Source organism: Idiotropiscis lumnitzeri, chromosome 18, assembly GCF_059441095.1.
Source record: "Idiotropiscis lumnitzeri isolate Australia: NSW breed Sydney's pygmy pipehorse chromosome 18, RoL_Ilum_1.0, whole genome shotgun sequence".
NCBI classification, from domain to species: Eukaryota; Metazoa; Chordata; class Actinopteri; order Syngnathiformes; family Syngnathidae; genus Idiotropiscis; species Idiotropiscis lumnitzeri.
Window position 1 is genome coordinate 5742458 of NC_142408.1, and position 13997 is coordinate 5756454.

General features: G+C 47.2%; 3 protein-coding genes across 3 annotated transcripts; 1 reads left to right on the plus strand and 2 right to left on the minus strand.

The window, feature by feature from the left end:
- Positions 1 to 972: 972 nt before the first annotated feature.
- Positions 973 to 10563, minus strand: LOC148319166 (cGMP-dependent protein kinase 1-like). The gene is made up of 22 exons (XM_088282099.1): positions 10006 to 10563; positions 7475 to 7711; positions 6578 to 6716; positions 6341 to 6407; positions 6166 to 6265; positions 5833 to 5946; positions 5599 to 5704; positions 5471 to 5534; positions 5300 to 5377; positions 4580 to 4674; positions 4442 to 4507; positions 4256 to 4330; positions 4081 to 4177; positions 3870 to 4009; positions 3649 to 3738; positions 3315 to 3456; positions 3087 to 3250; positions 2886 to 3008; positions 2731 to 2793; positions 2597 to 2663; positions 2302 to 2458; positions 973 to 1107 (listed from the first exon to the last, which is right to left on the minus strand). Exons 2-21 carry the CDS (start codon positions 7692 to 7694, stop codon positions 2360 to 2362), a joined length of 2109 nt encoding a protein of 702 aa, XP_088138225.1. The 5' UTR covers positions 7695 to 7711; positions 10006 to 10563; the 3' UTR covers positions 973 to 1107; positions 2302 to 2359.
- lage3 (L antigen family member 3) lies at positions 9218 to 10683 on the plus strand. Its single transcript, XM_088282112.1, has 3 exons — positions 9218 to 9379; positions 9835 to 9963; positions 10034 to 10683. Exons 1-3 carry the CDS (start codon positions 9336 to 9338, stop codon positions 10146 to 10148), a joined length of 288 nt encoding a protein of 95 aa, XP_088138238.1. The 5' UTR covers positions 9218 to 9335; the 3' UTR covers positions 10149 to 10683.
- On the minus strand, positions 10634 to 13562 carry wdr45 (WD repeat domain 45). Its single transcript, XM_088282105.1, has 10 exons — positions 13290 to 13562; positions 12827 to 12901; positions 12650 to 12754; positions 12455 to 12560; positions 12257 to 12351; positions 12109 to 12188; positions 11494 to 11702; positions 11249 to 11350; positions 11033 to 11178; positions 10634 to 10965 (listed from the first exon to the last, which is right to left on the minus strand). The coding sequence occupies exons 1-10, from the start codon at positions 13336 to 13338 to the stop codon at positions 10856 to 10858; spliced, it is 1077 nt and encodes a 358-aa protein (XP_088138231.1). The 5' UTR covers positions 13339 to 13562; the 3' UTR covers positions 10634 to 10855.
- Positions 13563 to 13997: the final 435 nt, after the last annotated feature.

The following is a 13997-nucleotide window of genomic DNA, read 5'->3' on the forward strand; positions in this document are numbered from 1 at the left end:
CCTGCACTTCCTGACACCTGTGAAAATGGCCCTTCTTCCTGTTGTTGTTGTGTCTGTCGGGCAGGAATTCAAGAGCAAGTGACACTCCGAAAAAGCTAGGAATTTTTGTCACACACATGCACGCCCACTCCCACATACACGCGCACACACACCAAATTTAGGTACTGTCCTCGACCCGTGGGAGTAACGAAAGGACATTTTTCAATGGCTTCTCCGGTCAATGAAATTGAGTTAATTCCAAACAAATGACTTACTTGGTCTACAATAACAATTTTAAGAAGTCTTCAGCTCAGCATCTAAATCAGGCGTGGGCAAACTATGGCCTGGGGGCCACATGCGGCCCGTTAAACGTTTTAATACGGCCCGCCAAACTTGAGGAAAATTAAATGAATAAACCTTGCTCATATTTTATTTTCAAAATACTGTGGTTTTTCCAAAGACATATTTTGTTGTAATGCTTTTGTTCATTTTCATTTAAAATTAAATGTTTTTTTTTTCTCCCGATAAGGTGTGGTTACCAAAACACTCCATCCCTCTGCTCCTGGTCCGGCCCCTTTGTCAAATTTTAGAAACTATTGTGCCCCACCGATAAAAAAGTTTGCCCACCCCTGATCTAAATGAAGTAACTCCATAAGTGCGTTATAGTTGATGATAATGATGAGGAAGTTGATGATGATAACCATAGATAATTTGTAACATCTTAATATATTTAGTAGTATTTATGAATTAAGGGTTACTTTTTCCAAAACAGGTGTATTTTTTTTTACTGAAATGCCATAGCTATAAAATTCCAACACTAGGTAAAATCCGTATTGTGCGAACTTTTATAGGTCAAACTTAAAAACAATACATCTCAAAAATCTGATGTGCTAGAAAAAAAAGTTATTTTTGCAAGCAGTGTCAAAAATATGTGAAGTGACATAAAACCACGTCAGATTAAAAATGACTGTTGACCAAGTGTAATTGCAATACCTTCACCAGTTCCCCAAAAAGGTGTCAAATATGCTTGCAGGTACATAGAAGCATGCAGGAGCATTCGGAACGTTCCGCTCCATTCCCCTGAGAGGCGACGGTTCGAGGCCTCGCATCCAAACAAACAAAAGGAGCCTAACAAGGAAGGAAAATAACAGGAAAGCGTTGGTGAGAAATACCCTTTATGTGACTCCCCGAGCACGTCACACTGCCGCCCGCGCTAAAACAAAAGGTGTAAATAGAACACTGATTTACTGCAAATACATGTCCTGCTATTTACAGTCCGGCCACGCCTCCACGGGCTGTTTATACCGGCAGCAAACACTATTATGAGAACATGCGTTTGTTCGGATTAGTGGACCCTTTGCCCTTGTCCTTTGATTACTCTGGGAAAGAAAATAAATGAATTAGTGGCACTACAAGTTACAATGAATTAAAAAGAAATCTAATAAAGTTGAGACAAGACAGGATAACATAAGATAAAATGATATGGAAGGAAAGAAAATAAAATTAGGGTAGATAGATAATGAATGATAAAATAAAGAGAAAGTAAACATAATAGGAGTCAAGAGTCAAGTCAGAATAAGATAACCCCCCTAACTCTAACCATTACCACTAACCCTAACCCTGAATCCTCGCCCCTAACCCTAACCCTACCCTTAACCCAAGCCCTAGCCAAACCCTAAACCCTAACCCAAGCCCTCCAGCCCTAACCTAACTCTTAACCCTAACCCTAACCTAACCCTACCATAACCCAACACCCTAACCCTTCACCCTTACCCCTAACACTAACCCTACCAACCCTAACCCTAACCCTACCCTAAACCGTAACTCTAAACCCTAGTGTGTAAGTCAGCTGTGATGGTCGAAAGTTTATGGACACTACTTGGTGTGCAGGCGACCCTGGTTCAATTCTGAGCCTATCCCTAACTCTAAATCCTAACCATAACCTTACCCCACCCAAATTCCTAAACCCTGACCTAACTCCAACCCCAACGTAACCCTTAGATAACACCATCCCTTTATGTTGAAGACACGTGCAGGGACTTGAGGGAATTAACAACAGAGAGGGAATGGCGAGATGAGATCAGAACGCAAAGAGACAAGCATTCGATTCAGTCTTTCTCTTCATTGGTGGTGTGTTTATGAAAAGTCCAATTTGTGAACCTGACAACTGCAATCACATCCCTTTTATTGATCGCACACTTCAAAAGAAAGGCATGAACAAACCTGGTACACATTCCATTTGAAAAGGATTTTTGTTAAGCTACCAACACAAAATGTCTGTCAGACATCAAGATAATGAGCAGTTCTGGACTTTGTACACACTCTGGCCTGACTGGACTCAGGATGTCCGATGTGTTACACTTGCTGTTTGGATATGACGTCAGAATTCCAAATCCCAGCCTGACTCTTCATCAGGGGGCGGGCCCTCTACGTCCACGGGGAAGTAGTCAAAGTTGCTGTTATCAAGCGGGCCGTCCACCTGATGACAAAAACACGACTTACATGACAGCCTGAAAACCAACATGCATTGATGACGTGAGAATCTAGCTGACGTCAGCCTCACACTACTTTCACAGAAAAAGTCTCCAAAGCCCATGAAACCAAGATGTGAACTCACCATAGGCGTGAAGGGACAGTCCATGGTTCCGTGGCGGAGGCCATCCCAATTGAAGCCTTCAAACCACCTGATTCGAGGAGGAAGAGGAGGATGCATCGGAGGTCAGCATCAGAAAGACGTGTCATGTTACTCACTTGTGCTTCTGGATGTCCTTCACGCCGTTCTTCTGGTTCCCAAGACGTTCCGAAGGGTTGTCCCTGACACACACAGACACACACTGTCAGGTGTGTGTGTGCGCTAATAAGCCCAGAAGGACAAATAGTCTTTCGTGTTCTGAATCTTTGCTGACCGGCAGAGTCTCTTGATGAGGTTGGAGGCACTCTTGGTAATCTTTTTGGGGAATTCCACCATGTCGATGCCCCTCAAGATGATGTTGTACGTCTTCATCGGGTCCGAGCCAGAAAACGGCGGACTGCAGACCGGGAAGTGATTGACGGGTTAAAGCCAACACGCTGACCCATGCGATCAGCAGAGATGTTGTCGTACCAACCTTCCGCTGAGAAGCTCAAAGACCAGAATCCCGAGGGACCAGCAGTCAGCTGAGCTGTCGTGTCCTTTGTTGAGGATGATCTCTGGAGCCACGTACTCGGGAGTCCCACAGAAGGTCCAGGTCTTCTTTCCCAGGCCCACCTTCTTAGCGAAGCCAAAGTCCACCTGACAGCCAAACGTGACGTCACTCGCGTCAGCCGTCAAGTTGACAAACGCCTTGAAGACTTACCAGCTTGGCATAGCCTTTGTGGTCCAGGATGATATTCTCCGGCTTCAGGTCTCGGTAGATGATACCCTTACAGTGGAGTTCCGCCAGAGCCTCTATGACGCACGCCGTGTAGAATCTTGTCGTCCCGTCGTCAAACGAGCCTCTGGTGGCACAAAAAAAAACAGACAGCTCTAACTACAGCTGTTAAGAATTTATTAAATGAAAGTAGAAGTCCAAAAAATCTGCTGGCCTAAACCGACCAGGCGGAGACTAAATATGGAACAGCCCTCGACAGAAGTTGAGCTGGTGATCTTTCACAGAACATCACGTGATGGACTTTCACAGCGACACCCACCTGTCTCGTAAGAGCGTCCACAGCTCACCGCCAAGACAAACCTCCAACAGCATGTACAAATATTTTGGGTCCCGGAAGGTCCGGTACAACCTGCAACAAGTGTCATTTCATCATCAGTCATTCTAAATCAGCGGTGGGAAATAGCCAAGCACAAAAACCGAAAGGAGCAGCTGATCGTTGGCACTTAGATAAGAGCACTAAAATTGCTTTGATCATGTGACCTGATGATGAAGGGACTGTGGACTTCCATCATGATGCGACGTTCCGACAAAATGTGTTCCTGCTGCCTGGTGTCCAGAATGTGGCGCTTCTTCAACACTTTTAGGGCGAACGAGCGGCCGGCGTTGCTCTTCAGCTGCACCTGAAGGCGTCACGGGCGCAAGTCAACGCACGCGAGCTCGTCGGCGCGCCTCAAAGAGCTCACGCACCCACCAGCTCCACGCGGCTGAAGCCCCCCATGCCCAAGGTGCAGACCACGTGGAAGTCGTCAAGCGTCACGCTGGAGAAGAAGTCGTCCTCCGCCGGACGCCTGCTCACATTTTAGCTTGCTGTTAGCGGTCAGTTTAGCAACCCAGCCGCTAGCGAGGTAGTGATGTCCGACGCTCACTTGGTCTTGACATGGTCGTCGTTGCTCTGCTTGTCGTCGACTTCCTCCATGCCGCCGATCAGCTGCTTGAAGGACCTGCAAACATTTATTGAAAGATATAAGAAAACAAATTAGCTCCGCCCCCAGCTTGAAAGCAAACCACCTTTGACACGGTGCGAAGACGACAAAGACGGCACGGCCACTCACTCTCGGTCCACCACGAGACAGGTGACGGCACCCTCCGCCGTCACGCTGGCCGTGCGCACGTCTTCCCTACGGCACAAGCAAAAGGCGACAAGTTGGATGGCGGAAGCGCAGCAACTGCGTCACCGTGGCTCGCTTCACCCTTTGAGCGCCTGCTCGCCAAACCAGTCGCCTTTGGACAGCGTCTTCACCGGCACCTGTTCGACACTGGAGGCGCTCTGCTGCCACACGTTCACCTGTTAGAATGGTTTGGGTTGCTTAGTCGTCAAATGAGTTAGAACCTTTTCCAGTGGAAATGACGATGCATCGGAAGTAGGAAGAACCAAATTCAAAAGGAATGTTTAGTTTTGTCAAGTGACAATTCACAACCAAAACTGAGCGAAGGCACATCCTGCCTTTGTAGTTGGACAAATCTCGCAGCACACCACCAAAGCAAGTCGAAACACATTGAAGTCGAAAATATCTTTTACTTGTTCTGTCTCTCACAATAAGTCGCTGGCAGAGATAGAAGAAGATGAACAATATTTGTTGCAAATAATTTGATGACCAATTAAGTGAAATGTCATCATTTATTTTCCACAGCACAGTTTTGACTTCTTAACTTCAATTGTTTCTTTTTGTTCATTTTCATCCGAAAAAACTTTTTAACTCATTTACTACCATTGACGGATAAAGACGTCCAAAGATCTTTATCGTTTCTTCATCGTAAGAATGATGGTAACGCCTACTTTTATTTGGAATTGATTAACAAAATTTTTTTTTTTTTCAATTGTTCAATTTTCTGAACTGTAATGACCTTGGTGTGGCCTATGTGGGCACTGGCCAGGCCACAACCAGAAACAGGAAGTGGGCGGAGCGCACCTGGCCCTCACTGATGATGAAGAAAGTGTCTCCCGTGGCCCCCTGCCGGATGATGTAGTCGCCGTTGCTGTAGTGAGTCTGATGCGCGCACACACACACACACACAAAGCGACACGTTACCAGAGGCGGGCGGTCGACTCACCTGTGTCAGGTAGGTCCGGACGGACTCACCTCCTCCAGAATGTCAGCCAGCTTGCTGAGAATGTCCTCTGGGAGGGCCTGGAAGGACGGCACGCTAGCGGCAGGGAGGCGTGGCGTCAATTTGGCATCATGGTGTCACATCACGACTTCAAGGTTACCTTCGCAGGAAGTCCGTGTATTGGGAATGTTTGATGAGGCCGGTCCTCATCATGATGGTCTGAAAGCCTTGACGGTCGATGGCCCACAACTTGATGTCAGTCAGTGCTGCACACACACACGCACACCCCCACACACGCACACACTCACACATTCTGGAGGATGATGTCTCGGCTGGATTCGTGTGATGTGGATGTCTTTTTTGCGAGTTTGTGGGTGCGCGTGCACGTGTGTACCCGTCACTGTGGCCGTGCGTGTGCAGTTGTATAAGATGGCGAGCTCGCCAAAGACTTTTCCGGGGCCGATGGTGCACAGCTTTTTGCCTTCTTTGCTCACTTCCACCATGCCCTCTGAAGACACAAATATAAAAACGTAGGTGGGACTTCATTGGCTGGGTGATACGAAGGTCGAATTTGTCAGCCACATCAGGTCACTTCTGGCGCAATTTTGACCGCACGCCAAATTCACATGACCTTCCACTCCAGCATTCCAATTTGGCCCCCGTTTAAATGGAGGAGTGCTCCGAAATCAGCGGCAGAAGCAAAACGTGCTAACAGAAGAGTGCTAACCCTCGAGAACGTAGACGCTGGATCCGTCATCGCCCTCTTGGATGACGCAGCATCCTTTATCCAGGCTGGTGGGCCGCATGCAGTCCAGGATGGTGAGGATCTGGAACGGCAGGCCCGAAGACAACGTGGACGGACGGCAAAGCCGGGACAAAATGGCGGCCGGCGTGATTCTCACCTGCCCGTGTTCCAGGTGCTTCATGAAGTCGTTGTCCATCAGTGCTCTCTGGATCAACTCGCTGGACCTGCAAGCAAACACACAAACACACTTTGCATCCTTTGTTCTATGAATCGTCCACTTTTTTTTTTTTTTTGAAAGGCACAATCGAGGTCCACTGTATGAAAATCCTCAAACAGCGCAGCGATTAGTGAGGGTGTGAATATGCTTCCAACGCAACAATGGTGGGGGTCTCACTCTTTGGTCTTGCAGTAGCTGGTGAGCGTGACATCAGTGAGCTGGGCGGGGTCCAGAGCGCTTGGTTCTGCCGAGATGGCCTGCCTTTTGGTACGTTGGGGCTCGTCCAATGACGCCACACTCATTGCCGGGGCATCACCTGCCGGACCCCCCAAAAAATACCAGCTCAGCTTCAGCTTGGCGCCTGAGCACAACTTTTTGCATCCGACTGACGTGTTAGTAGAATTCGACTAACTAAGAGTGTTTGTCAGTTCCTTTGTTCGCTGCTTCGTTTATTCTTGCTTATTTGGTTGGCTCGTCGTGTTAAATGTGCCTTCACGAGTCTAAACATTAATATTGCATTTGTGGAGCAGAGCCATGATTGGTCGTTAGGTGAGACCTGAGCAACTGTGATATCAATTTCAGTCGACAGGAAGTGGCAAAATGGCCGCCCTCTAAGATGGACACTTATCCTATTTTGCCTGTCCATCCTCTGGGAAGCGTTTCGTCATTGCCCCTGCGTCCTTATTCATAAAAATAATCATTCTCCGTCTACGTCCGTCTTTGTCCTTTTAAAACAAAAAAATTGCAAAATAAATAAAAAATACTTTAAGCCAACTGACGAGACAACGAGAAACACCTGAACAAGACACAAGTCTTGGGAGCTGATCAGAAGCCACTCTGGACCAGATTGGCGTAAACCAAAGACCTAGCGAACTGGACGAGAACCGCAAGAAAACCGAACATGACACGAAGGCCGAAGTAACTACGAACGGAAACCAAAGCCCACATCATGAAAATTGGTTCGTCTGTTGGTCCATTCGTGTGTTCTTTCGTTAGTTTGGAGTCATGGATGCTTTGAATGTGAGCTTGTTTTCTTCTCTATGGTTTGTTTGAATTCTTGAAATGCAATCACACCTGCGTTCGGCGCCTCGGCGGCAGTGTCGTCGGAACCGGGCGCCGAGCTCCGATGATGATCCAGCTCAGCCCGCAGATGTCCAATCAGGAGTTCTTTGGCGTCCAGTTCCGACTCCAGTTCGTCGATCAGCGCGTCGCGCTGCGTCAGCTCCTCAATTTTCAGCTGCAGCGCCACCTGCAGGTCACGCAGCATGCCGCCACTTCTCTTCTGTGCCGCCATCAGCGAGTGGACGTGCGCTGCAAAGGTTTCGGGTCACCCAAACTCACAAAGCGACATTGAAAATGCGAAATTACAAATTACAAACAAGCTAACGACTAAATCATTAAATCCTGATCATCCCGGAAGGGGGATTCCCCCATCTGTGGTCCCCTCTCAAGGTTTCTCATGTTTCCCCAAATGGTGTTTTGAGTTTTTCCTTGACCTCCTGGGGGTTGAGATCATCGGATGTCGATTGTGGTTATGTAAAGCCCTTTGGGACTGTCTGTGATTAAGTTACAAATAAAATGGACTTGACCTGACTTGAAGGCAATTTGTTGTTTTAGAAGCATGTGACATGAATATATCACGATGCAATCATCTAACCTCGCCATTTAGACAAAAGTCGTGCTTTTGGCTCTGGACTTGTAGGAAAGTAGAGAATGCATGGATTCACGCCCCCGGCCTGTCGGACTTTGAAATGGGAATAAAGAAACGTCGGCCTGCCTTACCCCCTCTTGTGACTTGAGCAGATGAAGTTTCTTTCAACGCTTCCTCAGAGGAGCTGCTCACACTTCGACAAACAGCACACTGCTCGCCACACGTGCATGCGCACAGCTGATTTTGACAGTGCCTCCTCAGAAAAAAAAATGTTGGTGTAGCATGCCAAGTAATCGATTTGAACAAGATTATCCTAATAATTGCCAATGTCTATAGATACAACACTGGAGAAAAGAACTGAGTTTATTTTGTTTTTCTGATTAGACTGCACAAAAGCTTTTAGTATGGCTGGATAAATTCCCAAATGCTTTTTTTTATTGTTGGGGATTTTAATATTGCACTTGGAATGCTTTAGATCCGGGGTGTTCAATTAAAAGTCACAGAAATCCACTACTAAAATTTCCTCCAATTAAAAAGTCATAACCAAAGTCCGACTTATGTCTTATTGTCTAGCCAATGTTTACATTTTAATATAGTTTCAATATTTAGAGTCCTTTTCAACACAGAGCACTTATATAGTAAATACTTGGAAAATTTCCCATTAAACAGATTTCCACGGAATTCAAATAATGGAGTCATAACTGCTCATGACTGGAAACTGAGCCCGAATTTTGACTTTGCAGCCGTTTTAATATATTTTTATGCAGCAAAATGACCAAAACAACGACCGGTGCCACCATCTTTGAGAATCGATGACGTCATAGGCACTTTCCCAATTCTGCAAGTATCGTTTGCTTGTGATTTACGCTTTTGGTGATTGGGATTGGACCTGGAAGATAATGGAAGGCGAGAAATATTGATTTAAAAGATTCGATTTGGACATGTTGGACAGCTTTAAACAGTACACTGTTCACTGAAGGTAAGCATGAGTCAGAGAAGTGTCAATGTGGAGAGGAAGAGTCTGTACAACATGGTTTTTAAAGGCAACCCATTTGGTTGGGATGATTTGAGAATTTATTAGCAGCGTCGTTCGAAGTGTTTATTAGTAGTATTTGTATCGTTGTTATTTTTTTGGGTTTTTTTTTCAAGTCGGGGAAATAGGTTAGCGGCATACCTTGTTCACACTCCTTACCAGTAAGTGGCGGTAATGCGCCTGGCAGTTTTTTTGCCAACCGCCATAAAAGTATATTAGAAGAAAAAGAAGAAAAAAACGAGTGTTCAAACATGGCGGCCCCCGAAAACGGCGAGCAAGCGAGCAAACTGGAGTTGTATCCTTTGATTTGAATTTTCTACATTTTATTCAAGTGGGCGAACGTTCTGTTTGTAGTTTCTATTCACCTCCGCTCGGCTGTTAGTTAGCAATAAAGTCGATTAAACGGAGGATTGGTCTGAAAACATCGAGTAGTTCGGATGACAACAAACATTTGAACGAAAATGCTTGCTGCACTTTTTGGCGTCGAAAATTGGGGAAGTTGGCGCAAAACTACATGTGTAGAAGATCAGATACTGGTGTTATAAAGATAAAAAAAATATTGGTCAACACCAAAGTATTCATTTAGCTCCTACAGTAAGTAACAAACAAAAATAAATCTGCACACTGTTCTGCACTTTCTATCAACTTGGGAGTTCTACTGAGTGTGTTGTGTGCGTATGTTTATCACGTTACACATTTTTATGCTGTCCAAACGGGTTGCGCCAATTTCCTTGACGCTCCCTCCTCCAGATCTCTGGACATTCCCTTCCCGTCAGCGCGCCAGGCCGCCGTGGCTCTGCACTCGCTGAGTCCCGACCGTGAGCCCCGACGAGGAGGCGTCTGCAAGCGGCTGACGCTCGCCGGAAGTGTGCTCCACGTGTGAGGAGCCTTCGCTGTAGCCATCACGCGGCTGCCACTGACCTCACTTCATGTTTTGTGCCCTTTTCAGGAAGTGGCTCGCCCAAGAAGCTCGCGTCCTGCGCGTGTCCGTCAACTCCTTTCTGGCGCACCTTGGTCTCGTCTTGGACACCATGCACGCCTTTCCCGCTGGCGACGTCCGCTAGGATCCTCGCGTGGTTCTTGTCAACCTTCAATCGGCACTCGAGAGCCCACCTTTGTTCCAAACGAGGAAGCCAATATTCCGTTCAACGTAGACAAAACCCAAAGCTTGCCTTTCATGGACAATCATTTCATTAGGACAGGGCGGTAGCTTGACCTACAATCATGCATTTGACTGGCATTAGCTGGTGATGCTCTTTCTGTGGCGGCCATTTTGTCCATGCGGGCAAGTACAGCCACAATTTACTGGATTGGACAAACGGTCAACGTGCACAATGAGCTGCTGGACGCCACATGGCGCAACCAGATGCTCACTGTGAATGTCGCTCACGAGGCCACACCAATGCTGAGTCAGTTAAGTAATGGAGCAAATTCAACTCCTAAAACGAGTCAAATCAAATTTGATTGTTGGGTGGGGCTTGTTTTATTTCTATGTCTTCATGTGTGTATTTTTAAAAGTACATTTTGAGAGTTTGTTTTTTGGATCAAATTTAAAATAAAAACAAAAGGGTATTTTTTTTTTATTTTGTTGTATTACAACTATTTTGTCCCTGTGTACAATTTGTCCAAAAGAACAAATCCAATCACAGCGTATGCGGTGACTGATAGGCCAAGTGGACATCTCGGTCCACCCGTTGTCATGACGACTTAGCACGGAACTTCCACATCTCCTCGTGTCCTAATCCCTTCGTTCATCCTTTTGAAGTCGTCCTCAAAAGTCGTCGTCGTCGCAAATGTCCAAGTAGACGTCGAAGGCCTCTCGGTTGCAGTTTCCATCGGGCGTGAAGACGTACTTGTGGAAGGTGCCGTCCACGCAGATGGCTGCAGGAGGGACAGCAACAAAGGTTAGGATGGACGTTTACCTTGCGCAACGGCGGCACCTTCTGACCAATGACGGAATTGACGTTCTTGGACGTGTTCTTCCCAAAGGCGCAGATGCAGGCGCACTCGGCAGGCACGGTGAAGCTGGCCAGCGACCACTGGCTGTCCACATACTGACCGATCACGGGGCCCACCTTGCCCACGCGCGCCAACCTGAAAAGGGCGGCTGGGGTCAAGGTGGCTCAAGGGTGACTTGGGGAGTGGGCTGCTGCGGCAGTCTTACGCGGAGCGGCGATTGAGTTTGGTGTCTTTCAGGGCGAAGATGTGAACCGTCCCTTTGTCACTGGACGCGCACAAGAAGGACGAGTCGTGACTGAAGTTGAGGCTGCACAAGGAAGTGGACACGGTCAGCAGCAAAATGATAAAAAGTGGCCTCAAGCAGCCAGGATGAGCAAGCGGACGAGATGAACGGAAAGGAAGTTGTGCACAACAGGAAGTAGATGAGAGGAAGCCGAGCAGGCGGCTTACCAGTAGAGCGTGGCGGGGTCGGTGCCTCGCCGCAGCTCCACCAGTTTGTCGCGGCTACTGGTGTCAAAGAGCCGTATGAGCGTCCCCTTCCGAGAGGCCGAGGCGGCCACGCTTCCCGGCTGGTTGAGCGCCACGCAGGCGATTTCGCTCTGGTGCGCGTTGATGGTGAACGGCGCCGACGACGTCCCGGGTTTGGTGTTGGACAGATCCTAGAGGGCGGGACCAGATGAGATGGGACTGCACGCCGGGCTCGCCGTCACTTGGCCCGTTTGCACTGCCGGCCCATTCTCTTTAGGTCACGACATGTCGGTGAACCGCGATCGAGCCATTTTTTTTAAATAGACATGCCGCATATGCACACTATATGGCATCCAAAGGTCACAATTAAAAAAAGCGGTCAAACGAGCACAAAACAAAAGTGTGGAAGTGATCCAAATGTTTTGGGGCGACCCAGACTTCCCTTAAATGCCGCCAAAATCTAAGACAGTGCAACTGTTCACAAAAATTGGCACATGCAACGTTTTTTCCTCTTGGAAATTCTTAGCAAGCGCCGCGCAACGCCACGTACCCCAAGCCCGACGTTGTCAGCAACAGGACGTGGAGAGAACAACTTACCACCAGCTGCAGACTTCCACATTTGTGTCCCGGGAAGACCAGCAGCTGCTTGTCCAGACTTGGACACAAGTCGCACAGACCTGTCGAGAAACAAAACGGCCGACATGTGGGGAAGTGTGGCCGGCGCATAAGACGAGCGGTCGCTCACCTTTGGGGTTGTCGCGCGTGTCGAACTCAAAGAGCTTGAGCGGATTGTTGGGAAAGCTGTACACGTAGATCCTGTTCTTCAACACCATGACGATCCTGCCCGCAAATTAACAATATTGCGAATTATTGTACGTCATTACTTTCATTTCAGTGCCAGTTCATCGTTTGGAGAACATTTTGGAACTCAACGGCCACTCACTTGTCGTGTCGCATTCGAACTGCCAGCACCGGCTTGGTGAAGGTGAACTCCAGCACCAGCTTGTCTTTGGCGTCCCGACACTCGCGTGCATCGTCCCAGATCAGCACTGAAAAGTCATGCCAGTGCGGCCTCATCATCATCAACATTCTTATCGTCATCATCACCTGATGGCGGAGGATTCAAAAAGTCACCCACCGGATATCTCAGAGAACTTGGGAGTGACTCCGCCCCCGACCACGGCCAGCAGGTTGGAGCGATGCAGCATGGAGCACGACGCCACGCTGCCCACTTGCTCGTGATCTGCAAAGCAGACGCCGGGCCACGTTAGAGGGCGGACGTGCCTGCGGAGCGGCCAGGTGTTAAGACGCTCACCTAGGTGGCCTTTCTCCATCAACGGCTCCACGTTGTAAATGCGCACGCCCGACTCCATGGAGCAGCAGAAGCAACCTGAAACAAAAGCAAACCTTTTTTCCACAGCATCCATTTTTCCTCTGCTGCGCATGTTCTCAATAAAGCCCGGTTTTCTGTTCAAGCTTTAAATTGTCTATAGGTGGGAATGATAGTTTGTCTCTTTGTTGTTTGACCAGTTCAGGGTATATCTTTTCTTTGGCCCAAGAAAAGGCTCCAGCAGGTGGACGGACGGACTGACGGACAAGTGAAGGGAACACGGACCACATCACAAAGAACATTTTTGGACTGATCTGTCCCATAATCTTTGAAACGTTAAACACGTGCCCACAATTCTTGGTAGAAAGTGCATTCCAAAACATGTTGAGGTTGAGCTGGTGACGTCATCATGCAAACGTGCAAGCGAAGCAAAGTCTTTCACGCTTACTGTGGTCCTGGTTGAACTGCAGACTGATGACTCCTCTGCGCTGGGCCATGTCTCAACGTTTCATTTGCCAGCGGCTTGTCTGAAGTGCAAAAGAGAAGCTAAGCTAAGCTAAACTAAGCGAAGATAAGATAGCCAAGTGAGCTGCTACAAGACGAAAAAAAGAAAGTGGGCTCAACTGAGCCCGCAAATCAGCTAACGGCAAAAACACAACAACAAAGATGTCGCAACACGAAGGGTTGTTGTGTTTACGGCGTGACGTCACTACGACGGACTTCCGCTTTGTTGTCACTTCCGTTTCTCGTTTGACGAAACTGTTTTTACATTAGATTCGTTTATTTCAAAGGGAACAGTGCAAATAAATTACACAGAACTCATAAATCATGGTTACAAAAATAAGGCAGAACTAGCCGAAAGGCTATTTTTCATGGATGGATATATAATGAAAAAAAAACTGTATTCTGGTCAGTTTTGCTGTTTTTTCAAATGCCTTTTCAATGCATCTGTTTTGCTAGGGTTATCTATTATACATCAATAACTATTTTTGTGTAAATTAGTGTATGTGGAAAATATAATTTATGGTTTACAGTCAGGGATTATGCATCTATTGGCTAAAATATCAGTTAACGTTACCAGCAACAGTATAGTAAAACATTTTGCATTTTCAATTCATTGTCAAAAAGATTTTTTTTTTTTTTAAAACTAACTTAA